The sequence below is a fragment of the Plutella xylostella genome, chromosome 7, assembly GCF_932276165.1.
Source record: "Plutella xylostella chromosome 7, ilPluXylo3.1, whole genome shotgun sequence".
NCBI lineage: Eukaryota > Metazoa > Arthropoda > Insecta > Lepidoptera > Plutellidae > Plutella > Plutella xylostella.
Genome location: NC_063987.1, coordinates 9,923,040 through 9,949,914, shown reverse-complemented (window position 1 = coordinate 9,949,914; position 26,875 = coordinate 9,923,040). Strand labels below are relative to the sequence as shown.

General features: G+C 41.8%; 1 protein-coding gene across 1 annotated transcript in view; it reads left to right on the top strand.

Moving 5' to 3' along the window:
• Nucleotides 1-26,875, top strand: part of LOC105383499 (dystrophin) — a 401,823-nt gene that overhangs the window by 20,615 nt on the left and 354,333 nt on the right. Inside the window, exons 8-9 of the mRNA XM_048622310.1 lie at nt 49-177; nt 546-816. Of these exons, the coding sequence (XP_048478267.1) occupies nt 49-177; nt 546-816 (400 nt within the window). The remainder of the gene's footprint in view (nt 1-48; nt 178-545; nt 817-26,875) is intronic.

Here is a 26,875-nt window from a genome sequence, read left to right as displayed (position 1 = left end):
AATATACTTTTGAGTCTATGTATGTACTAACGTGACCTCTCTCCCCAGGCGGCGTCGCTAGTGTCAGCGCGGCGCGCGGCGGTGTCGGCGCGGCTGTCGGCGCTGGCCGCCCTGCAGCGCCGCGTGCTGCGCGCCGACACCTGGCTGCTGCGCGCCCGCCCTCAGCCGCCCACGCAGGTACACACACACACACACCACACAGCTAGGTACATACACAGACAAACAAATGGCTGCTGTGAGGCAGGGGGAAGCCGGTCACGCAGGTACACACAAGTACACAGACACCTATCTACTACCTACACACACAAGTTCAAACACCGTGCAGCCAAGTGTAGTGACACAAATGGTATTGGGAAGGAACTCAGGTTTCATGTGCATGAATCTATCGTATAATCATAGATAGAACCGTCTTCATACCCTCCCTATTCAGACACCAATATCTAACTGGCCAATCCTTTCACTACGATGGCAAAACTATAGTCTAACTCTACAATTTCTCTACGGCACGGTTAGAAGAAGTCACTAATAACCGTCTAACATTACAGGAGGAAATCAAAGAGCAAGAGCAAGAGATGAAGGACATCTTCGAGCACTACAACAAAATGGAGGCGGAGTGCGCGTCCCAGGGGCAGCCAATGAGCTCCGAGCTCGTGGACCAAGTCGACCAATTAAAGACCGACTGGGCGCGCTTCCTGTCTGAAGGGCGCAAGTCTTCAGACCCGGAGGTGCGGGTGACCTCGCTGCGGAAGTCTTCAGACGAGCGGAGGTCGTCAGAAGGAGAGTCCAGGAAGAGCTCCGTCGACAGCGCGGCGTCCGGTGAGTGTGCGCGGGGATTGCGCGGCCGCGGCACTTGAATACAGACTGGTTTGTCAAATACGAGACTATTTCTATGGACTACGAGAACTCTAAAGAGGTCTCTCTCTACCATGAGGTATCGACTACGAGAACTAGAAATCATGAGCACTGGTCCATGAGGAATGGTTCACAAAACAGTCTGCATTGAAGCAAGCCGATGGTGCTGTCGGGACGGTGGGGGTACCTAACGCGGTGTTGTATTGTCTACTAAACTGTAACACGAATAACTGTAGCACTAGAGTGTGGATTAATAAATGGTTTGAGTACTAACAGCTAGTTTCATTCACTAACACAATAGCTTCACCTGTGGACGTCCGCTATTATAGTTACACTCACGAGCAATGAAAAAGTTCCGCTTGCCATTGCCGTTCCATGACAATGGAACTTTTTAATTGGTCGTGAGAGTATCACTTAGGGACACGGTGGTGGGTCACACAACTGATGAGCCGCAACGATTTTAGCGGTTGGATCATCGTGAGTGTCGTCTACTGAAGATGTAGGCCGTGCAGGTAAGTTTACGTGAAAACCAAATTAAGAAGAGAATCATACGTAATGGTGGGTGTCGAATCAATAGTCTGCATCATTGCTATGCAGAGAAAATTACTGGACAAAACTATTTTTCCCACAAAAGAGTAGCTACTTACTGTATTTACACAAGTGTACAAGAAAAACATTTTTAACGAAAGCCAATTTAAAACACATAAATTCTCGCTTGCACTGCGCGATGTTATCTAATAGACAAAGTGTACAGTGAGCCGACAGTCAAGTGATTAAACTGGCGTCGACTCACGAGGAAACGAACCCGGGAACTTAGCAACTAGTAGTAAAATAACTTATAAAGATTATTTGTTTTCTGTAGAAATCTAACTGTTTCTTAAAAGCAATCTTATGTTAATAACATTGTTAACATTGTTATGTACTACATAGTACACTTGGATCGACTTATTGATACTTTAATACTTCTACCATTATTACCTCTATTCACGCGAGTACAGTGAATAAGACTTGTCACATTAATTTATTAACATTTTGGATACTTCGCGCTAAGTACCCACTTAAACAAAGTAAAGCACGAGCCTGCAGGTGAACTCAGCCTCTAAATGAATTTCCTCGCGACGGCCCCTCGCCTCGTTACCAACTCCTCTCGAGCAGAAAACTTTTTGAACTTACATCGCCTTCAACTGAACATTGGAAATGAGTATCGATTGATTTGTGCTTGGCCAGGAAACAATTATTTGGATACCTAATGTAAGTTGTACTAACATGTTTTATGTATATTCAATTTAATATTGTATAAACACGGTAGCAACAATGTTACACCAACAGGCAAATTGCATTCGAAACGCTACGGCTACAAAACAAACACAAAAACAATTTGGAAAGTCACCAACTCCCGGCGTCACGGTGTAGAACAAATGTGCACAAAAAGTTTAAAAACGCATTCCGGCCGGGGCTCGAACCCGGGGCATAAAAGCGAACCCTCTCGGAGCCGCCCATAAAACGCCGCCGCTGCCTCACAAATCAGCCGCCCGGTGACTCTGCCCCACCCGGCCGCCCGTCGAAACTACTCCTAGATACTCCTAGTAAATACTATCGGAAAATTACAGAGGTCACTCTGACCTCGCAGAAGACAACAAAGCAGCCATCACAGTGAAACAACCGTCTATTGTCATTGATGTAATTACTTTTCGCAGAATCACTCTTGGAAATCAAGTGATTGGAGTTGATTGGACATTTCAAACAATGACCCAAACTATGGATAACTCGATGAGCATTATATCGGTAGATTAAGACTGTAGAGTTGGAGCCGCACTGCAGCTGCGCGGAGGCTTCGTGGAGTTACATTTAGTTCATTTACTGCAATTATGGCAATGCTAAACCCGTCACTTTGCTACAATTTTCAATTCTGCATCTACTAAAACACTATGTCCATATTTTTGCTATTAAAAACCAACCGTCAACCAAACAATACGGAATGGCCATTGCCTCTGAAACTACGCATATAAAACGCACCTCACAAATCACTCTTGCCAGTGGCACACGGCCACTGTCGTAGTTATTCTTTAGCGTTCCCAGTGCGTATAAGCACCCTGGCTGGCTCGCGGGCGCGGCGCACGGCCGGTGAAGGCGACTGCTGCGGCGCAGAGCATTCGGACATGTTAGTGTTAGGGGATCGTTATTTATGGCCTTAGGGTTCAGTCGATCGGGATATTGATAATGCATTGCTTTGATTACTCTGTTAGGTATACTTACCTAGATGCCTCTACGTATTGACCACAAAATCAATACTTTCCTTTAAGATGTGGACTTACTAAGCTCTTATTATATTTTTCTTTAAAACATTTTGCCGCATACAAACTTATTCCAAAAGCAATCTTTCTTTCCCAACAAGATTCCAATAAGAGTGATAGCGAACTTCTCACATGTATATTTGGTTGGTGAAGGTTGGCGGCCGCTCGCCACTTATTTCCTGAAGTTTCAGCGAGTCGGCGGGAAGTGGCTGTAACTCGCGCATTCAATTTCAGAACTTGTGTACCGCCTGAGCCGCGCACTGTAGAAAAGTCTTTGCCGCAAGTTTTCTTGTTACTTAAATAGGCGTGTTATATGAATTAATTTAATGGTATACTTTTGTTTTTGTGTGAGAAAAATGTCGGGGTTGTCCGGGGGTATATCCGGCTTTTGGCAGGTAAGAGGTATGTTACTGTATTAGAAAATTTACATTACTCTGAGAGCAATTTCTTTTGTACCCGAAGTAGATCTAGAGAACCTAGATCAAGTGTTTAATGTTACACTCATAGCACCACCAAGCGGACGTGTGTTTCACTTCCAAAACTCCAGAAAACTTTTCCTCTCTTGTTACCTCAGACACATACTTACATATCAGTTCACGTCCACACATAGTTGTCGAGTTTCGTAGAGTCTACACGGTGTCACTGCGAGAATGTGTTCGGAATGCTTTGTGTTCCCCGCAGCCGCGCGCCGAAGTCAAAGACTACTGTTGTCCTGAAACTTACAGAGCCTACTGAGTGTACCTACCTACCTACAGCCTACAGAATGTACCATGTACCTACCTACAGCTTGTCTTTGTACTTTACTCTACTTGTGAGTTATTATTTGCCCCAGATTCCTTTCGGCAACTTTAGTTCTCGGTCGGTTGGCCTCATTTCAGATTATCCATCAGGTATAACTCAAACACAGCTGTTTCCTTAACGCTCTGATTGACAACCTAACTTCATCACACATACACATATCTGACTAGAATTTAACCAAATCTATCATAGCAGAACTACGAATGGCGAATTTAGGAGGATCTTCCGGGTTTTTACGGCTAAAGATAGAATAAACTCTCAATTTACATAGCGGCGGTGTGCACAGTGAATATAAATGTGATCCGCGCACTCCACCACAGCAATATGTCACTCGCACGCACTCGGACTCGAGGTGTCATCATGAACCGAACTATAGGATACTTATCCAAGTTCTTTTATAAGTACATATAATAGCTTGTGGGAACCTGATATTACGCCACCTGAAAATCTATAAGTAGTCTAGGTCTATCTATTACAGACATTCTATGGTCCACTTTGGTACTTTTATAGCATCAACCAGTATCTTATCTCAAGGAACCTTACGGTGACATCTGTATTTGTACATACTTTTCTTTTTAATTCAGCCATGGCCATAACACACACATTTTTAAATGGAGAAAAAAATAGGTGGCTTATAGAACTTCTGTCGTCCTAATAGTGCTCACACCCCGCCCCCCGCCCCCGCCCCCGCGGCCGACGCCCCACTTCACGGACAGTTCGGAGAGGAAATATTACGCAAACAATGCCGACGATTTCTTTTGCTGTTCGCGACACAGCGCGGTGGCAGACTGCTCACTGGAAACTAGATCAAAATACTAAACTGGCATTGAAAAAGTTCCAATAAGAAAAGCAAGTTCCAATGAGAAAAGCACTAAATTACTTTAAAGACACCTTCTGCAATATTGAAGTAAGAATAAAGATTGGTTTATTTCAGTTCGTAGTCCATTCTGATAATATATAATAAATCGTACTGATAACTACCACCATCATCATAGTTATCAAAACGGAGACGTCTCATCATACGCCAAATTTACCCATTTCTATGACAGTAAAATCAAATTATTTACTTAAATCAAAGTAGAGTAAAAACTCTAAGCTTAAAAAGTGGTGCATCTGCCTCGTGGCTGCAGGAGCGACCCAGAAACTGCACAATGCGAGCAAGTAGCACGAGCCGTGACGTCACGCGTGAGGGGGGGTGGGATGATTACGATCTTGTGCCGAGGAAGATCACTCTTCATTTTGTTTCAGGAGGTATAGTCATTTTGATAATCATGAAAATGTATTGATAAAGGTGAACGTGCTTGGAGCTAAAATTCAAAGTCAGCGCCACTGCCTTTACATTCAAATTATGCACTTATGTGCAAGTTTAAAAGTTACTGTTCGTTTTTAGGGTTCCGTAGTCTACTAGGAACCCTTATAGTTTTATTTGCATACTTAAATTGACAAAGATAATTTCATTTTAACTTGTTAAGTAAGTAGTGTAAAATAAGATTCGTTTGATTTGAATAAAAACTGCAATCACAACACGATTGCCTCCCCTGTCCCTGTTTGCAGGGTTGCACCGGCTTATTCACCTCGGGCAGTCGCTTTGATTCCGCCACGCCCGGGCCTCCCCTCGGGTGGCGAATATTCGAGAATGCTTATGAAAGCAGTCTGCAATCTGCACCCATTACGTCCCACACGTTGGGGAACTAATAATTCCGATTCACTTTCAACAGGGGGCTGTTATTTCGGGCTTTGACTTTCTGCGATTCAGTGTTTTTTTTTGGTATTCGTAAGCTGTAGGCTGCTGGAAAGTAGGTACATTTAAATAGAGTGAGTCAATAACATAGAAGTTATGAAGACGTGAGCTCGTGAGGACCCGCGATCCTCGCATTAGCTCCGCGTCCTATCGTGTGATCTCGCCGCTCTTCCGTTCCATTTCTTTTGACCTTTTTTTATAGAACATGAAAAGTAATGATCACGTGGAAATGAGGGCCTTCTCTACTTCTCTAGGCTGTTTTATTAGACGGACAGTTATATTCCTTCAAGATGTACCTATCTTGTATAGTTCAAATTTTAATATATTCTCCTAATCCAGTAAAAGCTAATAGTTTTAGTACTTTAAAGGATTCCTAAAGAACAAAGTAAAGTACCCATTTTGGCATTCACACTCCGCTGCGCCCGCTCGTAAAACCGTCCAAATGCTAAATATTGAATGTCAGTGGATTCATCCAACTACAAGGAGGTACATGGTCCGTCTGCCTGTAGTGTACCTTCCACAGCCTGGTACGTTGCAGACATTTCATACTGTGAACAAACGAAATCGAAAAGTAATCGTCTTCTTGCTCCCAATTGCAATTTGTTCAAATCCTAACTAATATTATAAATGCGAAAGTAACTGTGTCTGTCTGTCTTTCTGTCTGTCTGTCTGTCTGTCTGTTACTCTTTCACTTCAAAACTACTGAACATATTTGAATGAAATTTGGTATACATATGGTTTAGACCCTGGGAAAGAGCATAGGCTACTTTTTATCCCGGAATTCCCACGGGAAAACTTTTTGAGGCGAAGCAAAGCTCGCGGGCACAGCTAGTACACAATAATTACAGGTCGAGTCATTTGATGGCTAAACCTCCAAGCTTAGCTTAGCATCTTTGTCGATATCAACGTGCTCAGTAAGCCAACATTAGATAAAGTCCAAGTTTTATTATAAAATATTAGTCTAGACATTTTATGAAATTTTATTTCCCACTCCCGCGAATATCGCCCTTGCTAACATACCGCAGGTTGTGTAGGTGCAGGTGTAGGTGGCGACACCGGCGCAGGGAAATGTCGGCATTTCTGGAGTATATTGAAAAATGTCGTGGCTTATGTCTAAGAGCCTTCAAATTGCAATGGAGGGGAGCCAAGAATTCCAAACACATGCACCGTTATTACCCACAGCGGAAAATGTACTCTAGGTTTGTGAATATAAAGTTTAGCCTTTCACCGTACCTTCATCGGTTTCACTTACAGCACCTGAAATTAAAACTCGTATTTTAATACGAACAGGGTTCTAATTTCGCTGGTGGTTCATATTTCGGTGATGTTGGTGGTGACTTGTAAAGAATGTGTGCACAAAGCCGTGGTGGACATATTCAATACACAGTTCGCTTCCAATGACAATATTTTATTTTTGGGTCGTACAGGGATTCCTTTTATTGTCGCTGGCGCGGAAAGTAATAGGGACAGGGTGTTGCCAGGTGAACACATTATTAACACTTATTGAGGTCCCACCTCCATACGCCGAGTCTAAGGGCAGATAATATAGTACAACATACTTTAAGCGTGCAAGAAATTATGGTAATACCGTCCAGTTATGTAGGTATGTAGCGTAGATTTGTACATATTATTTTGCCTAAAATGATATTATGTTAAAAGAAAAATATTTGATATAAGTACACAAGTCCTTTAGATAAGAACTTTTATCCTACGCAAATACAGAGTGCCTCTAACTGTAAGTGGTCAAGTGTGTTTCCATGTTCCGGACAGAAATATGAAATGCTGACATTTACCTCAGCGATCTTGAGAGCTTTTAGCCCAAGTTCGTGCAAACTGGAGGTGATAAAATAATATTATAAAGTAATTTCTGCTGACATCGATCCTACAGAGAATTCCCAAAAGCAACAAAAAATCTACCCATCTGCTAATTACATTTTGAACTTACTTATAACACATAACTCGGTTCTTATTATCATATACTAATTAAGTTATTATAAATTCTTTATTGCACCTGAAAACGATAAGTTCAAAGGCTAAATTACATAATGCTAGATGTATTCTCTACCAGTTAACCTTTGGTGATGTCGTGAAAGTGATTGGTAGGCTGAGAGGAGAGAAGATTACCTATTTTCTATACTGAGACACTAATAACTTATAAATAATATAAATCTTATACATACACATAAGTAATACATAACAGTCATATACGTAGTTAAGTAATCAGAAATACTCACCCAGGTTTAATTACAAGCCTTCTTTCAATCGCACCCCCTGCTATTAGTTACCTACCTACACCCGAAACAAATGGACTAGGAGTTCATAAGTAAGTGATGACGTCACTAGTGGTGGTGCTCCCTGCTGGGAGCCTCACGGTCACGGGAAGGAAAAGGGAACATGGGTCCATGACATAATCTCAATACACCACATTATTGTTTAGCTTGTGCGTTATAAATGTAGAGGTATAATGATTATGTCGTGTATAAATTGAGTGATTGAAAATGGCACCCCATATGTGATTAAAATATAGCTTTACCTTGGGAACATTTATTGACTAATAATTTCACGACAAAGGATGAAATGGTTAATTTAGATACAGGCATAAAAGTACTGTAGTATCTTTACAGATTTAATCAAGAACTAACAAGACCCAATCGTTTCCAAAATAAATTGAATCTATTTCCGCGAATAAATGTTATCACCGATGATTACGTTGTCGACCCTCCACCAGTCGCTGCGAGCCTGGTCACTACCACCGCCGTGATCATTCCACTAACAACAACTCCCCTCTGTGCCCCCAGAGGGTTACTCTACTCTCGAAATACGAACGAACGAGAGCTGTCGGTCAATGTATACTATACAGCGAGATAAGAGTCGTGGCTCGCGTACCAGCGATCCGAAACTTAGTTTTTCTTCATGATAGAGTGACCCCGCCGCACTATACAGGCAGTGCTACTCTGTGGCTGACACCTTTCATAACACTATGATTAGTTTACCGAATAGAAAATTATACGTTGGCTTTATGGTTAACCCTTAATGTAAAACGTAATCTCTAAACAGTGGATTAAACAAAACTATGTAGGTATAATATAAGTGTAAAAGTATCCGTAGGCGAGCAATGTGCAGAAGTACCAAGGGTGAGGTGAAGTACAAAAAGAGTGGTGGTGGAGGCCATTGTAGGTATGTTTTCTTAGTGGTAGTTTCAGGATCTTTCTGAATGACGCCATAGCCTATTACTATATATGTATAACTTGTATATAACACAAAAGTATCGTACGTATCGCTATATAATTTGTTTACCCTTTCCCAGTAAAAAATGAGCCTGCCTGCTTTCATAACATTTCAGTTAGTTTCACGCATGCTGCGGTCACATTATTTATTTTTAAACGCCTGTATCAGTCGCATCAGTCCCGCGCCGGCACACGCCGCCGGTGAATAGCGGACGCGGACCGCTTATCATGAATCATTTTTATAGCTCACTAATTTGCAAAGAAAATATTCACCCTTCTTTGTGCCGTGCCGGCTCAGTGGGTGAGTCAGCGTGCATGTACCTTGCATGTACTTTATGCTCTTTGTTGGTTTTTTTTCTTAATTGCATTTGTTTTCCCCTTGCTTTGTTTTATCCTCTATTTTTCTTTTTCCAGGTAAGTACCTAGTGTTCTGCCGATCGGTAAGCGAGTTAATTTGTTTGCTCGATGTTAACACAGCGGAGTTTTTGTATAAATATTAGCCCCGATTAATTGATATCGCTGCTGACCACGCAGTTCACCGAATGTACAGTCGGACACTAGCTGAGATATAAAAAATATGAACAAACTGGTTTATGGATATAAAATATAAAATAATAATATTTTATCTATGTTTACCCAAAAGAAAACTTACATAGGTTCACAAATAATCACGTCAAGCAATCGAAAACTGAAACCGATATTTTACAGGAAAGCTCTGTCGGAAGCTTTCAATATCTCGGCACTTGATATCGGAACAGTTTTAATCTGCACTCTGCAGTGGCAGAGCGAATAGCCCACTAGTACCGACCACCCGCTGACCTACTGCGGGAAAAATACTAGGGAAATATACGTAGAAAAAATGCAGTCTGTATTTCAAAAACATATATTTTTACATTATTTAAGCAGTTTAAGCGCTTGCTAGGATGTTTTTCGTCTAAATACTCGTATCTATTTGAATTTGTGTATATTTGTAAGTAGCTATAGTTCCGTTCTTCTAGCACGTACGCCCTGTGTATGTAGGGCGGCACATAACTTGCGGAGAAGTATGCCGAGGTGCCAGCAGGCTGCACTCAGCGAGATTGAAACTGAAACCTGAAACCCGGGGGACAGTGGCACGGCCCCGCACTGACACCAACACATGCAGGCTTCTGGGTTATCACTACTTGTTATTGAAGTCTTATCTAGTTTCACTAAAGAGTAATTAGCAGTAAATCAGTGTTATGTCGTATCAGATGAAAGTCTGAAAAAGATATTAATATCTTAAATTGTGAAGCAGTTTGAATGGTTCGTGTAGGAAGTTGGTAATTTATCGCGATCTGCGGACTGCAACTGCAACTAAGCTGTTTGCCGCTAAAATATTGGAATCAGAGGAAATTTAAATGCACTTGGAAATTGCTATCGTTGCACTATTTGCAATCCCATTTTCTTACAGCCATCAATTTATTGAAATACTTTTTCAAGGTAAGCTACTTTTATGGATGATTTTACCTCAAAATCAGACCGTGCGGAAGAGTACTGAAACGTTTTTTTTTTACTTATGAAGAAATCAAGACACGTTACGGCACGTCCCACCAGCCTCCTTGCGTTTTACTGACAATTGTTTGATTGCCGCTAACCTCAACACATTTGTCGTCGTCAACTATATTCATAGTGAAAATGTTTATAACGGGAAACACGGTTACAGCGCTAGGCCGGTAACTACCGCACACTATGTAGTTAAAGAAATAGAGAACCTTTCCCAAATTAACCCAACTCATAAAACTTGTCTTTATTCAAAGTACCTACAGCGAGTACGTAACAAGAATATGTAAAATCATATAAATAATATGTTAATAACGTTTTAACAGCACAGATATAGTACCTGTTATTTTGAATTCAAAATATAGCCGTTTCGTTGCAGCAAAAAATAATGACGACTGCACGAAAAATACTGTTCAAAACTGCACACGCGACCGTGCGATGTATTCCGCATTCATGTTCCGCGAGCTTTTTAATTGTTCAATTAAATTCATAAAAAGCTTTCACATTTTTATCGAAGTGATTTAAAACTTGCAAACAGAATAAAGAGGCAATTACTTTGCATTGTTGAAAAGCTAAATACATATTACAAAGGAAATCTTAACATGTCGTGTTTTGGAAGCGAGTTGTGGTTGTACATAGGTTGTAAAGGCAACTTATTATAAAAATGTATCAGTTGTTTAGTATATCCGGTTTGGTGTTTACCGTTCGCAGTTCCTGTGCATCTTTCGATGGGTGACCCGCCATGGGTCCATCGCTGAGCATCAAATCAGTGACAATTCTGGCACAACGGCTGCATGCGACAGGCGTGGCCTGCTCAGTGCCCAGGCTTCAGATACGCGGTCTCTGTGCCCACATCAGTAACATTTAGTAAAACTTGTGAAGAACGTATGGAAATAGTAAAAATATCTGTATGTTTTCAACAGACACACATTTTTCAGACGACCGAATGGCGTAGTGGTTAGTGACCCTGACTACTGAGCCGAAGCAATGCACCTCTGCCTACCCCTCAAGGGAGTACATTAGTACAAGGCGTGAGTGTGTGTGTGTATGTATTCAATACTGCAGTTAGTAGTGTAGAGAAGACTAGTTGTTCCGTTCATGTAGCGCGACAGTGTAAGAGGAGGCGGCTATTAGCGGCGCGCAGTCGAAAGCTGCGTAATTACACGACTGAAAATGTTTACCTCTCACAGCAACACCGGTGGAACGCTCCATGCAGGGGGTAGCCAATATTAACAAATGGTACCTATTTCGTGATGTTGACTGATTTACCTGCCTTGATAACAATTTATGACTGTTGTCAACCTGCATAATATTCTTACAGCCATTATCCCCGAAGAGGGAGGTGAGGGTAGATTGATCAAAGAGGTACTTTATATCACTTCGTCGATCGAATCCTTAAAACAAATTTTACGAATTTTTATCTGAGTACGTAAATCTGTAGGCGTACGAGTGTTAATGTGCCTTGTATTGTTATCGTGTCGGCATGGCGCCGTCCCGAAGCTCTGAAGTGTACAATAAGGTGCGGAATGCGGAGAAGCTTTAAGCTCAAATTAAACTTTAGATTTATAGAGAAGTGGCGTCGACGAGATAAACGGCGGCTAACGTGTTAACAGATGCGCGCTGCAGACAAACTTATCGCTTTAATAACACCAAACACGGTTCTAGCTAATTTATAGAGCAAATTACAGCTGTAGATGTTCCATTCACTAATTGCTAGAACATTTACTAGCAAAATGACGGTTAGGTATTACAAAGTAATGCCTTGTCGGCTCCAACTCATTCTCCTGTAGCCAACATGTCTTTGAGTAGTTCCACGAGAAATTAGCGCCACGACAGAGAACTTCTTGCTTCTTCAGAAGTCCTTGCAAGAGTCCCCCCCCCCCGCGCCAGGTAGCCTCTCCCCCGCGGTCAAGGACCCTCCACACTGCACTCAGGACCTGCCGCGTGTGTGAGGACCATGCAGCTAGCTGTGCCTACTTTTTCTAGGAAGTTAGAAGTTGCTGATTCTGGGGTATTAGCCGTTTCTGTGAATAAAACTGCCGCGATCACTACACATTGCCTCACTACAGTCCTTTTCCTAGCTAAATACATATTATGTACTAGAATTGAAATGTACTGAAAGAACATGTTCAATACAGCTTTTACGGTTTTCCGTTTCGATTAGGTAAATCTCTCATATATTCAGAAACGTCTAAAGAATAAGAAAAAACATCAAATTTATCATCCCTCAAAGCTCCAAATGTATGTTTGTCTGAAGATTCCGGAAAGCTAATAAATAGCTTATCTTTGTTTTGCAAATATTAGCATTTTTACTTCGACGCTTTTGCGAGAATTCCTCGGCTTACGGAGTTTACTCGAAGCCCGCGCCGCCGCCGCCGCCGCCGCCGCCGCGGAGGTTCGACAAATCGCCCGTTCCACTCCATGTATTTCCTTTCTCGCATAAATGATAAAATCCCGCGGGAAATTACATCTTACCGCGGAAGATAAAGTGACACCGCGCTCATACAGCATTACACCCAGCCGTGGCAGTATTCTGGATGAAAAACTCTCAGCTACTAGAATATTCTCTCGTCATGTTTCATTCATATTGAGCCGCGAACATTATCTATAAACAATACTTGTTGTCGCTCACTGGCAGAAGAGGGTTAGTCGCACGATTGTGCATACGTGATGTCGCAGCTACAGTTTAGCTGACTTACCTGTTCTATGGTATTTTTTGTGATAAAAAGTACTTACTATAAAATAAACTATAATGTATGTAGTTTCATTCACAGTATGCATATAATCGGGCTCGTCTCTCACACAGCGGCGCTACAAGAGGTGATAAATAAATCAACTCTACTGCGGCGAGTCTTTTTGCGAAGTAATCAGGTTATCGCTCGCGGCTCGCTGCCCGCTGATTCACCGCGACTGAAGCTGAATTCAGACCCGGATATTAAAGCTAATTATTCAATTTATTCCGCTATTCATATATTACGCTTATATGAAAACAGTTAGGGTAGGTTACGTAGAAGTATTTGCTTAATTATTGAGTGTCAACCACTCATAAAATATGTAAACTGAGTCATTTCTATTGAATATCTCTCTGACCTACCACAATTTAAAAGGTAAACCCCGTAAAACCACCCTTAAAATGTAATTACAACACCAACAAATCATTCCGAGTCGTTTAATTAAACGCGTCAGAAGAACGGAAAACAAAAATTACTAAAAAAACCCGTATCAGAGTTGCAGGCTACAGCGGAGCGTCAATGAAACCATGGGGACATTGAGGAGCGGAGTTAGGAAAGTGAGGCTGAGGGGGAGACGGGGCGAGAAGGGAGGGGGAGGGGAGAGGGTGAGTTTCCCTTTCGTTGGCGGCGCCGTACGTCAGTGCGTGCAGGACTGGAGGCCGCGCGGCCGGTGTCGCGGTGTCGCGGGTGTCGGTGTCGGTGTCGCGAGTGCAGTGAGTGACACACGGCTAGTGCAGTGAGGGTATGTGCGGAGGGCTGGGCTGACTCACGTGGCGAGTTAGCAGGTTGGTGTTTATCTACTAATTAGTGAAAAAAGTTGAATTTTATGGTGAATTTTGGAGGGAAGGCAAGTTTTTGGCAGTCACGTGCTGCCGAAAGATTTATTAGAAATTCCAAAACACGATAAAAGTTTGTACGGAGCTTTTGAGGAAATGAATACGTAAACTTTTTTCATTTATCATTTTAAGGAAAATATACGTTCAGCTAAATTAAGAGTCTAATTTTAGACTAAAGCGGCCGTGAACGCTCTTGTGATTTTACGTAAATATGGAAACGCGGCCAGAACAGATTAGCATATTTTACTGAAGTTTTTTCTCCCCTTAATTATGCAGTAAACTTCCTGAAACGACCACAAGCCTGGTTTTCATATTGTAATTACACTTGTGTGTATACACTCATAGTATCGCGTACAGACGCAATGACCTTGCACTCGGGAGCTCGTCGGTTCCCGCCACTTGTCGTCTCAAAACTTACAATAATGGCTCCCCGACCCGACCCCTCAGCTCCGCACAAATCCAATTAACTTTCAACCCTTTTACACTTCAAATAGAATTTATTTCGAACTACATCACACCTATATCGAGCACTTCAATGGAAAATTAACTTTCTTTATTTGCTGATAAAGTTTACAATAGTAAAAAGTTGTTTAAAGATATTAAGCTGAAGTTTGTTTTGGAAGGGATTCCACCCCCTGTTTGAATGCAATAAGCACTATAATCGTAATTTATGCCCCGAGGCGTGGCAGGGGAGATATCTTTGAGGTTCACTCTCGATTTTTAGTTGTATTTTGCGAAGAATTTTATAGAAGCTTTAAGTAACTGAAACGTAAAATTACAATTCCAAAGAAAATTCAAAATAAAAAATATATACAATACGATTAACTCATGGTATAATAATATAGGCTAACTACGAAAACATGTGCAGGTTTTAACCAATGTTACTGCGGATTTTATAAATATCTAAAACACCTTATAAACACCTGTTAAACTTGTTTTCGTGTGCTTGATAGCAATAGCGATGACTGTAAAGTACAAATTTAATTAAACTTTGTGGTACATAGGTCAAGGCCGGGTGGAGATGTTATTAATACCTTGAGGTTCGGCTTAATAACATGTGAATGAAAATATTCTCAGGGAAAAGCTCTCATGTAAACCCAGGCTTTCACAGAAGTCTCTAATAATGTAACGTTCATTCAATGCATTTAGACTCTACAACTGGAGCATTATGAAGGTGATCTGCTGTTAATCTACATTTTATCAGAACATTCTATTTACTTTTTTACTGTTATCAAAAGAAGGTTGAAAGTCCCGTACCAAAAGTTTGGTCTCAGTTAGGTACTTTGCTTTCATTAGAAGTCTTATCGTGTGTCCCGTAATTTTCGGAGCAATGTAATGTAATGTCTGTTTATGTATTTATACAACAAATAATTGAAATTATCCTATATTTAATGTATACAAATTACGAGTAATTCGTAAAGCAATTAATTTTAATATAGCATTCACATTATTGTCATTCATAATCGAGTTATGTCCCAAGAGTGAGAGCTTTCATACGGAAAATAAGATATTATTGTGAGTTACCCTTGAACCCTACCTTCAATAATTTAATGTGAAGGATATAAAATTCTTTTTATGGCTTATCGTGAAAGGAATAAAAGTGCTTTTTACGTTACCATTTCGATGTATGACCATATAACAGAATAATAGAAATACAAATAAAAATAGAATCTCTTTGGCAATAACCCAAAAGAAAACTAAAAATGCATTTTAAAATATGCTGAAGCAGTTTTTCCCATTTGCTTTGCCGTGCAGCTCCCAGCTACTCGCCAGGCCGCGCACGCCACCGCTATATTTCGTTGCATTTTTTTTTTGGAGTTTCAGTGCCGCTTGCTACCAGATTCTTTGCCTTACACTGCAGCCTGTATAATCTGAAAATAGATAATTTTATTAAATTAAATCGTTTTGAGTGCGATTGCTAATATACCTACGTATTATTGATAACAACATTTTGTTTTTATTTAAAATTATATGTATCCGTTTTAACAACCCCAAGCTGCTAGCTACTCGCAGTAATGGCCACTCGACGCCCATAAATATACATTATGATGGTTTCCAGGGAAAAAATATCGAAAATAAATAATTGGAACCCCAAGACGTCCAATTAATGGAGAGGCTTCCGGTTTTATTCTATTTCCGGGAAGTTTCTCTACAGAATCCCCTCGCGGTGTTAAGTTACTTAATTACGAATTATGTGCACGTTTAATATTGTAAAGCATATTTTTTGTTCTGTACTTCCCCCGCGCCCCTGTTTTGCTTCTATATTTCGGTGGAGCGGTGTTTACGGGGTGGCCCAAGTCGCTGAAGATGACGTAAGGTCCCTGACGTGACGCTGATATAACTACTATTTATGCATATTAATTACATTGTCAATATTCATATATCTTCTGGTCCCAGAACATGGCGTTTGTAACTGACCTTTGTTATTCAAAATATCTGCTACTTCTTATATTGAAAAGCTGGTATGAGTAATACTAACTCTTCTAACTATACTCTCTCTCTCTCAGCCTTCCGTAGTCCACTGTTGGACATAGGCCTCTCCTAACGATCGCCACCCCAAACGGTCACCCGCCATCTGCATCCAGCGGCTTCCCGCTACCTTCCGCAGATCATCAGACCAACGGGTTGGGGGGCGACCGACACGCCGTTTGCCGACACGGGGTCTCCACTCCAGAACCTTTCTACTCCAGCGGTCGTCGGCTCTGCGGGCTACGTGGCCAGCCCATTGCCACTTCAGCGTGCTAATCCTTTTGGCTATGTCGGTAACTTTAGTTCTCCTGCGGATTTCTTCATTACGAATCCTATCTCGCAGGGACACGCCTAACATAGCCCTTTCCATAGCACGCTGAGCAACTCTGAGCTTGTGGATAAGCCCTTTGGTGAAGCACCACGTCTCGGCTCCGTAAGTCATCACTGGCAACACGCACTGATTGAAAACTTTTGTTTTCAGACACTGAGGTATGTTTTCAGTGAAGATGTGTCGTAATTTCCCGAACGCTGCCCATCCGAGTTGGATTCTACGAGCTACCTCTTTATCGAAGTTGGATTTTCCTAATCGGATCACTTGTCCTAGGTAGGGATACTGATCAACAACTTCGATGGTGACACCTCCTACAGTTACGGGCGATGATGAAACATGTTCGTTCGACATGACCTTTGTCTTGTCCATGTTCATATTCAGCCCAACTTGTTTAGAGGCATCATTGAGGTCTGTGAGCATTTCGCCTAACTCCTCCAGCGTTTCCGCCATAATAACTATGTCATCAGCAAATCGTAGATGAGAGATATATTCGCCATTGACGTTAATGCCCAGTCTTTTCCACTCTACAAGCTTAAAAACATCTTCCAGTGCACAGGTGAACAGTTTCGGAGAAATAACATCTCCCTGTCTCACGCCCCTTTGCAACTGGATCGGTTTTGTGCTATGTTCGTGTAATCGAACTGACATTGTGGCAGCATTGTACATACATCTCAACACCTCGATATAGTGATAGTCTATATTAGCACCGCTGAAGGGATTGAAGCATCGCCCAGAGCTCAATAGAATCAAAGGCTTTCTCATAGTCCACAAACGCTAGACATAAAGGTAGATTATACTCCTCGGTCTTCTGTATAACCTGCCGAAGCGTGTGTATGTGATCTATGGTACTATAGCCTTTTCGGAACCCGGCTTGTTCGGGTGGCTGGAAGTCGTCGAGTCTTTGCTCGAGACGATTCGTAATAACTCTCGAAAACAGCTTGTACACATGGCTCAGAAGTGCAATAGGTCTATAATTCTTCAATAGGGCTTTGTTGCCTTTCTTGAAGAACAAATTAAGTCACTACACTTCTGCTCCATGCCTCCGGGCTTGTGCCTTCGAGTATGACGGAATTAAACAGCCTCCGAAGTGCTATTAAAATCGGTCTACCGCCGGCTTTCAGAAGTTCTGTCGTTATTCCATCATCTCCCGGAGCTTTGTTGTTTTTTAGCTGTTTGAGAGCTATACTAATCTCGTCTAGACTGACGTCCGGAATATCTTCGGTATAGTGTCGGGTGAGTGGCGCTCGGCTGTCGTGAGCACCGCTGGTAATAGGGTTTTGTGTTGTGGTGTATAACTGTCCGTAGAATCTCTCAATTTCTCCCAGAATTTCGGGCACTGATGAAACGGTGTTGCCAGTGTCGGTCTTCAGTTGGGTCAACAGAGTCTGCCGAACAGATCGATCTCTAGCAAAGACTTTGGAGCCCTTGTTTTGCTCTATTGCGTCTTGAATGCGCTTGCAATTGTAGCGTCTCATATCGCAACGTCTTGCTTTGGCGATCTGTCTGTTTAGACGTCTGTATTCGACCATATCAACTGAAGACTGCAACCTCATTTCTCTCCGTTCTCTTATGAGACTCAGAGTCCCATCTGAGAGTTTTTGAGGTCGTCGGTTGGTTCGGGACGAAAAATATTTCGATCCTACCTCTCGGACAGTTTCCACAAACCTATTATTTAAATCGTCAACTGTAACGCAATTCTCTAAACATATCAGGCGGTCGCAAAGCTCAGACTGAAAGCTTTCGGGATCCTGGATTTGAGCAGGAGTAGGACGGAGCGTGGACTTCATTAGACGGGAGCGTTCTATTTTGCAGTTTATATTCAAAGTGCCTCTTACGAGTCGGTGATCGCTGCCGGTCTTAACCCTACTGATCACTGAGACATCATTGAATATGTGCTTCTTATCCGTCAATATGAAGTCGATCTCGTTTTTAGTCTTCCCATCGGGGCTAATCCACGTCCACTTCCTTTGTGGCTTCTTCTTGTAGAAGGAGTTCATCATATAGAGGCCCTCCTTCTCCAAGAAGTCAGCCAGCATTTGCCCACGATGGTTCCTGACTCCAAATCCATGTGACCCCACTTTCGTCTCGCCGCCTTCTTGTTTTCCGAGTTTCGCGTTAAAGTCTCCCATCACCACCGTGAAATGAGTAGTGAACTTACGCAGGGCAGACGATACGTCTTCATACGCAAGTTCGACCTCATCATCGGTGTGCTTAGATGTGGGTGCGTAAACCTGTATGACCTTCATTGAGTATCGTTTAGATATTCTCAGGATGAGGTACGCAACCCGTGTCGACACACTTCCGATTTCAACGATGTTGTTGACGAGGGACTTGTTGACGATGAACCCGACACCCCCTTGGGACAGTTGGTCGCCCTCCCGGTGGTACAGCAAGTTTCCGGACTGGAGAATTTCCGTATCCTCTCTCTCTTTTCCCCATTTTAACTTGCTGATTTCCTCTTCCAGCTCCTCTATCTTCACGTCTTCCCTCAGTGTCCGTGCGTTATATGTTGCCAGGTGCAAGGGTCGGTTGGGCTGGTAGCCGACTCTCTGCCGGAGATTCTTCGCACCCCCTGCCCCGCCGTTACCGTGACCGCTACCGGAGTCCGGGATAGCGGGGCTGCCGGGGACTGGGGGCCGGGGCTTTGTTTTTTCCATCATTAGGAGGTGTATTTACCATAATCACCGCGCTTGGCAGGCGTGTTGGTGATTCTCCTTTTTTACGGCGGGAGATCGCCGCCTCTGCTAGGAGAGGAGGTCGGGTCGATTTACCGCCGCCCGACATTCGGCGTTGTCACTCGTTAGCACCACCCAGGGGGCACGTGTAGGGTAACTAGGGTTTGTACCTACGGACGTGAGCGACAAGCCCCCCCCTAACTATACAGTCATATACTTTTTTCCAATAATCCATTTGTAGCATAGATCTCAACCTTATCCTCCCGTGACTTGGGATACAGTTCACCCCCCCCCCCCGCCCCCCCGCATGGCAATGGAGATTCCTTCCCGCTGTCATATCAAAGGAACCATTTAATATTACCATAAACAAAAATAACAAAATACAGCTAAAACAACCGACCATCAAACCCAGAAAGCAGACACCCTGCTATGCAATTTCAACCCTTGATCAATTAACATACGGATCGCTTTCCAATGCTTTTGTGTTTTTATTTCTATTATTGTAAGTTCGACTTTGGTGCACCAGTAATAGGGTTAAATTTAGCTTTCAAGTTATGTGTGCACGGTGGCTGAGTGTGAAGCAAAGCGGTGCATTTAGTATGTAAATTTAAAAGAAATATATACAAAGAAAATGAACCCTTTCTGTTTCTTGATTATATTTAAAAGGAAAGGATTAACTCTAATTAAATGCAAGCTTCCATATTTATTTAAAGCATAGGCAAATACAAAACGAGCTTAAGATCTTTTCTAATACAAAATCCGCACTATTGAATAGTATTCCAGTAGTTGTGTAGGCAGGCATCCCTACACACTATCCCTCCTCCTCAATATTTATAACAAAGATTATTTATTGTATTGAATTTTCCTCATAGCGTCTTGTTATCCAATTAGTGAGTATCTCCTGACATGTGTCATACGATACCAACATGCAATCGCGGACTGCACACCATGTCTACAGGGTGGCATTTATCAGTGAGATGTCTTTTTGAAAACGTCTGTTTACCACCGTGGGTATCTTTCATGACGTTACCAACTATGAAATGTGCTTTATACATTCATGTCGTATAATAGGTATTTATTTAGCTTTTCTAGGATACCTACATCTGTTTTTTTCCCGCAATTTCAGCGTTGGTCCCATAGCGAAAGCTTCTTATTTAGTCACAGGAACTTCACTGATAAATTTTCACCCTGTGTACACAGACAGAAACGTATCGTACAAATATGTAAAGAATTACAAGAAAGTCCGACCCTTCTAACCTTACCACACGATAATAACTGCCACTCTTATCACGTGAGCATAAGGTTGAGTTTCCGCCGTTATTTTTCTGTCACGTTTGTAGGTAGTTCAGGAAGAGCAGCTTTATTATGCGGTCGGTGTGTCTGTCTGTCTATGGAGGCGGTGTGTATGGCGGAAATGAGTTTGTACGTTTTTTACGCAGCCATTTACATCGCTCCGTGTACATACACAACGTTAGAAATACAAATAACTGTTGTGAGAGAGCGACTAAGAATATACAATTGCCTTTATACGATGGTAGATACAACAGATATGTGAAGTGTTGTTATAAGTTTGTCTGCGCGGTGCGTGTCCCCCGCTGCTGGTGTGTGTCGCAGATGTGCGCAACGAGCGGGGGCCGGTAATGTGCCGTGATTGTGACACCAGCCTGTACACTGCGCCACAAGTTCAACATGGCCATAAGTGATGACTACTGCTCAGCTGAAATAATATTATACATAAGTATACAATATTATGTATTCATTTTAGTTTTTCGAATGGTTATATTAATTAATTTATTGGATAGCTTAAACCTGATAAGTAAACCATTTATGCCCGCTATACTATAAGATTGAATGGAATTGTAATAGTAATATTCAGATTATCCCGCAGCTTAGTGTACGGGCAAGAGATAATAGCCTCAGCTGTGGTTAGGGGACATAAGTAAGCATGATTATTCACTAATGTGAAAACTTGCTCAATTTGTAGTGTTGTATCAATCAGTAGGTTTCTTAATTTATTGAGAAGAGCATAATAATATCTTTACCACCCAAATCTCGTCGGTATAGAATAAACAAGTAATATCATTAATATCGTTATAAGTACCAGTTAATGTTAGTAAAACTCACTTACAGTTTACAAATGTCCGTTGATTATGTTAATGTGGAACTGGCAAAGAATACGGAGGTCCCCCAGCGTTGGAGCATTAATTCTGAAGTGGGCACCAACAGCTGTTGTCTTCAAGTTTACATAAAAAACCTTCAACAAACAACAAACGTCGCGTGTCTCTGAAGAATACTCAATGAGATATAATTACGAGTAGCATTCACAGTAGATTTATTACAAAAAAATTATCGAAAAGTATTTGTTAAAGTAGTGACTGGGTATAAATAAACACATATTAAGCAATGCAGTATCCAGTATCCATTATATAAAACTAAAATTAAAGCTATATTTTATATATATTTACACATTACAAATAAAAATAAATAAATAAATATAAATAATAAATATATGGGGACATCTCACACACGGCCATCCGACCCCAAGCTAGGCAGAACCTGTGTTATGGGTGTCGGACAGCTGATATATCTACACAAATACATAGATAGATAGATACTAAATATAAATATCAACACCCAAGACCCGAGAACAAATATCTATCTTTAAACAAATATCTGCCCCAGCCGGGAATCGACCCCGGGACCTTCGGCTCAGTAGTCAGGGTCACTAACCACTACGCCATTCGGTCGTCTATTTTATTCTTTCTTCAAAACAAACAAAGGAACCTTTGAATGTATTTTCTGAGTTAAATATATTAGCGCAATGTTATAAAGAGGCCCGACGTAGTATTTGCTTTGAGCAAAAAAAAACGTGAATATGTTTTTCAGCTTCAAATAATGTGAAAAGTGGCCTGTAAATAAAGTAATTGCTATGCTTTACATTGTTTATATGAGGATTATTAATAAAATAATATAAGTGGGACAGTAGTCGCATTATAAACATGCTACGCCAGCGCTACGCCGCGCCGTAGCGAGCGTAGCCGACATTCGTGCTACGAAACTCGTAGCCGCCGTAGCACTATTTACTACGAGCTCGTAGCATACTTTTGTTCTTAGATTTACTATACTAACTACATATTTCTTATGCTGTTGCTTCACAAACGTACTGTCAGAAACAGCACAAAGCATAAGCATGAATAATAAACACATCTCCACACAATATTACATTACACGCTTGAATTAATTGAGTACAAAATGTCGTCGACTCGTGTTTATCACTCCACCTGTCGTCAAAATTTAGCACAAATTAAATATTCATCTTTCGCCACAATCGGTAGACCGCAGCGGGCGGGCGCGGGGGGAGGGAGCCACTTTCGACTCGGATTAATGTCGAAGAGCACTGAATCGGGGAGCAGCAGGCTGCCAGTACCGACAGCTCCCCGATCCACTGTCGGCTCGCTCATCGGAACTGACAGGTTCACGTTGAGTTGATGAAAGTGAGTTGAAAGGTTCGTCTCGTGTTTCTGTTGTTGCTACGCGGTTTAAATATAGCTTTATTGGGAATCACGTTCGAAGGTCTTCATTTGTATATTAATGGGCAATCATTAATTAATTTTTGTTAAATATAAAAGTTGTAAATTAAAAATTCTAACTTTATCAAGCATAGATGGATTGGCCCCTACATTTATCACATAATTTTAAGAATTACGGCATGTCATACGCACTTCTCTCTTTTTATTTTACATACATGCATTATGATCACAACTCTTATGCCCAAAGGGGTAGTCAGTGGTGACTCGCAGGCGAGCCACCCGCTTTTCACTGTACAATTGCTCTCACGTCGGTCGTGAGCTGTATAGCCGCTTTTGGGTACAAGCCTAGAATCTACATGTGCGGGTTTCCTTACGATCTTTATAAATAATATTGAAATAGCGCTGACCGTGTCAGTCCCATTGTGTCGGCGACTGTACGAAATCTCGGTTTAAATTAAAAGCCGGTCGGACAAATCGGCATTCATTTGTTTCCGACGCGCACACACACACCGCGCGCATAGCGACTGTGTGTGTGTGTGTGTGTGTTGTCATCTGTCCGTCTGTGCGTCTCCGCGGGGGTCAATCTGGATAGATTGGGGGTAGTGCAGTGGACGCAGCCAGACTGCGGAATTGGACCCAACTAGATACTAGTTACGAGTATAAAATCACGTAATTCTGATTAATGTTGCTTTTTTAAATGACATTGATTATAAAACATCAAACTTATATACATTTTAAAATTGTGTTAATTTACAAAAATATTTATCTACATACCTATTTAGTTATTGGCTCAAGCATTTCATTTAAGATGTTTGTGATTAAAGTTAAACAGTGAGCGCAAGCAACGAGGTTCTGAAAGAAGATAAAACACAAACGCGTTCGGTCACAACCAACAGTCCATCGCGTCTGAGCCCGGAGTCCCAGGTTCGACTCCTGCTGATAGCGTCGCCGGTCCGGCCCGGTTAATGACCTTGGAGACTGCGGCCGACAGTCCGAGGGACTGACGAGTACAGGACAGGTTGCACCGGCCCTTTGTGTAGTTTCCCTGTCACTTCTAATTTCCACAATAGAACGCAATTATTTAGGCACAATACTTACATAGTGTATGAAGAGGTGAACGACGCAACCTCTTAGGTATATCTTTTACTTTTATCACCCGGAATATACTATATGTAACTGTAAAATAAAATTTAGGCGCGATTAAATTAATTGTATTAATTATTAAAGTAGGTACATTTTATGATTCAACATATTAGTACATATTAGTAGCAATAGGAATGTACGAAGGTCCAAGACGCCAAGGACACAAATCTAACCAGCACTACCACAATGAAGGTAAATTCTTGTACGGCCCGACCTCAATTCTGCTTACTCTGAGCCAAAACTTACCGCTGACGCTGCCTTCAGAACTAATTATCCAACAGGCCATATACGTGAGAAAAGCACGATGTGTAGGATAGAATAGTGCTGATTTGCAATATAGACCTATTAGGGAATAGTTATAGCAGAGACAATGTATCAATAGTGTCTCAGCCCATATAATAAATTATTTTGTGAAATACGAGTACGTGTTTTAGACAGTCACCCTAATAGCTACTAGCAGGTAGTGCATGTCGGTATGTACCGCAGCTCTCTCAGTTCAGCAATAAGTCTGGTTCGGGAGGTCCCGCGCGTGCGTTCGCAAATTAATAAAGTAGAGTCGTTCTGAAACGCCGACACGTCTCCCCCCCGCGCCCCTGCGCCCCCGCCTCACCTCCGCGTGGTGATTGGAAATACTAAGTGATCGCAAAACAAAATATATGCAGTACATAAATACAGCCATCTTTTAACAATTTTTATTTTGTCACAACCTTGTCCTTTGAACTTGATACGTCTGTGGGTGATGTAGAGTTATTTACTTAGTTCATTTAATTAGAATGAGAGTAGCCTCTGGCTATCGGAGGATGAGTCTGCTAGAACTAAAGTTCAATATTAAAAATTCCCCGGGAATCCTCCCCAGAATATTGTAGCAGTCTGGAGTTAGTCTGGAGCTAGCTGAAAGCTCATAAAGTGCGAGCTTTTATGATTATGAAGTGAAGCTCGAAGTGTGCAAGTTACCCGAAGTAGCTCAGATCGGTATCTGAAAAGTTAACAACTACGACGGAGATTTTATGTACCTACTAGACTAGAGATAACCATAAACTGTTTCGTTAACGTATTATTAAAATTAGGGCTATGTTTGCTTAGCCTAGCAGGTTGCTAAGTTATAGGTGTTTGTAAAACTACTTTACTCTTGCGATTATGAAAGGAAAACGTTATTTTTCAGGCCCATTTCCGCCGCGATAACATGAATCCTGAACACACATTTCCGTGATGACGCGTCCAAATGACTTTCTAAACGAATTGCCATCTCATCTCCATCGCCGCGACAAATGACCATCGCTTTCCTTTCCTTTACAGAATGACTACCTCCAACCTATTACCATATGCCCCGCAGATTCGCCTTGTATCTCTTAAGCTCAGGGACTAAGCGAGGTTTTCGCGTGTTTAAGGGTCGAATGTGTGAACGACGCGCCTCCGTTGAATGAGCGATGTGTCATTACGCGGATCGTCGTCGTAACGACGTGACGTCACTGCGCCAATCGGTTTCAAATAACCTGAGTGTAGAGTACGGACCGGCACAGTGGTACTGGTAAAATATTTGCTGATACAAATTACTTATATCATTTCGTAGTGTCAGTTGCACTGAGTATTTTTTTATCAGTTAATTTGCATTCGGCAGGTCAATGTAACTGACACAAAATTTCTGCTTTGTAAGTACTTATTAACTGAGGCCCATCAGAAACTGATTAACGAGAAGAAGAGACATAAACACTAGAGCTATAGTTTGAGCTACTAGGCTAGGGTTTGTAGCAAAGGCAAGGATGTTCAGAATCAGTCGCTGAGTGCACGGGATAACGGATATGCCAGTACTATAGGGTCACTCGAAGGGCTCCTTCCGTGCACCCCGGAGAAACTACTGAATCCTCGCTACTCTGCGGAGCTCGTGGTGACATGTCGGTAATGAATCCCGCGTCGTCTGCGCGCGATCAGCTCCGTATTGTGACCTCCCCTGTCGGCTCCTGCAATACATACTCGCCATTTTGTCATTATCAATTTCTCTTTGAATAACACTGAGTAAACATACCCACCTACATACGTATATATTTTATGATGGGGCTTCTTTTGTTGTTCTTGTGGGAGACTCCTAACTATTACTGCAAATTAGTCAACACAGTCTTGATAATAATATTTCGATCACGTCTAACACTTTCGTTTTTCACTGCAGATGAAGCAGGCCTCATTGCGTTGCCTTCATCATCCACAGTGCATGAAATTTGAATTGAGTAATGTTTTCACTTATAAAACAGTAAGATTAAACTCCAAGATCTACATATAAATTATATTTTCTTTTCTCCATGAGTGAATAAACGCGGCAGATGCGTTAAACCGGAATCCTATACTTTTTAATGATTTTCCTGTGTCTGCTCAGGCTGTCTGCAGATCGTTAAAAGGACATGCCGTGGTTAAATGCGCCATAAAGGCAGGTGATCTGATTAGCCAAGCGTCGCGACGAGCGACATTTATCACTTTACATTTATACATTTTAGTATACTATAGTGTACTTACGTAATTAACAAGCTATGTGAGGATGCATGAATGGACGTCGATCGCCCCCGGGCAGTCAGCAACCTGATGCCTATGGGTATGATAAGGGCAAGATTTTACTTAGGTAAAAACTACCAATGGCATAATGTTGCGGTGATGGAAACTGTAACTAAGCAGAATAAAAGCATGCTTGTTTAACTGCTGCTTGTTTACCATCTTTGTGAAGTGAACAGTATCCTCAT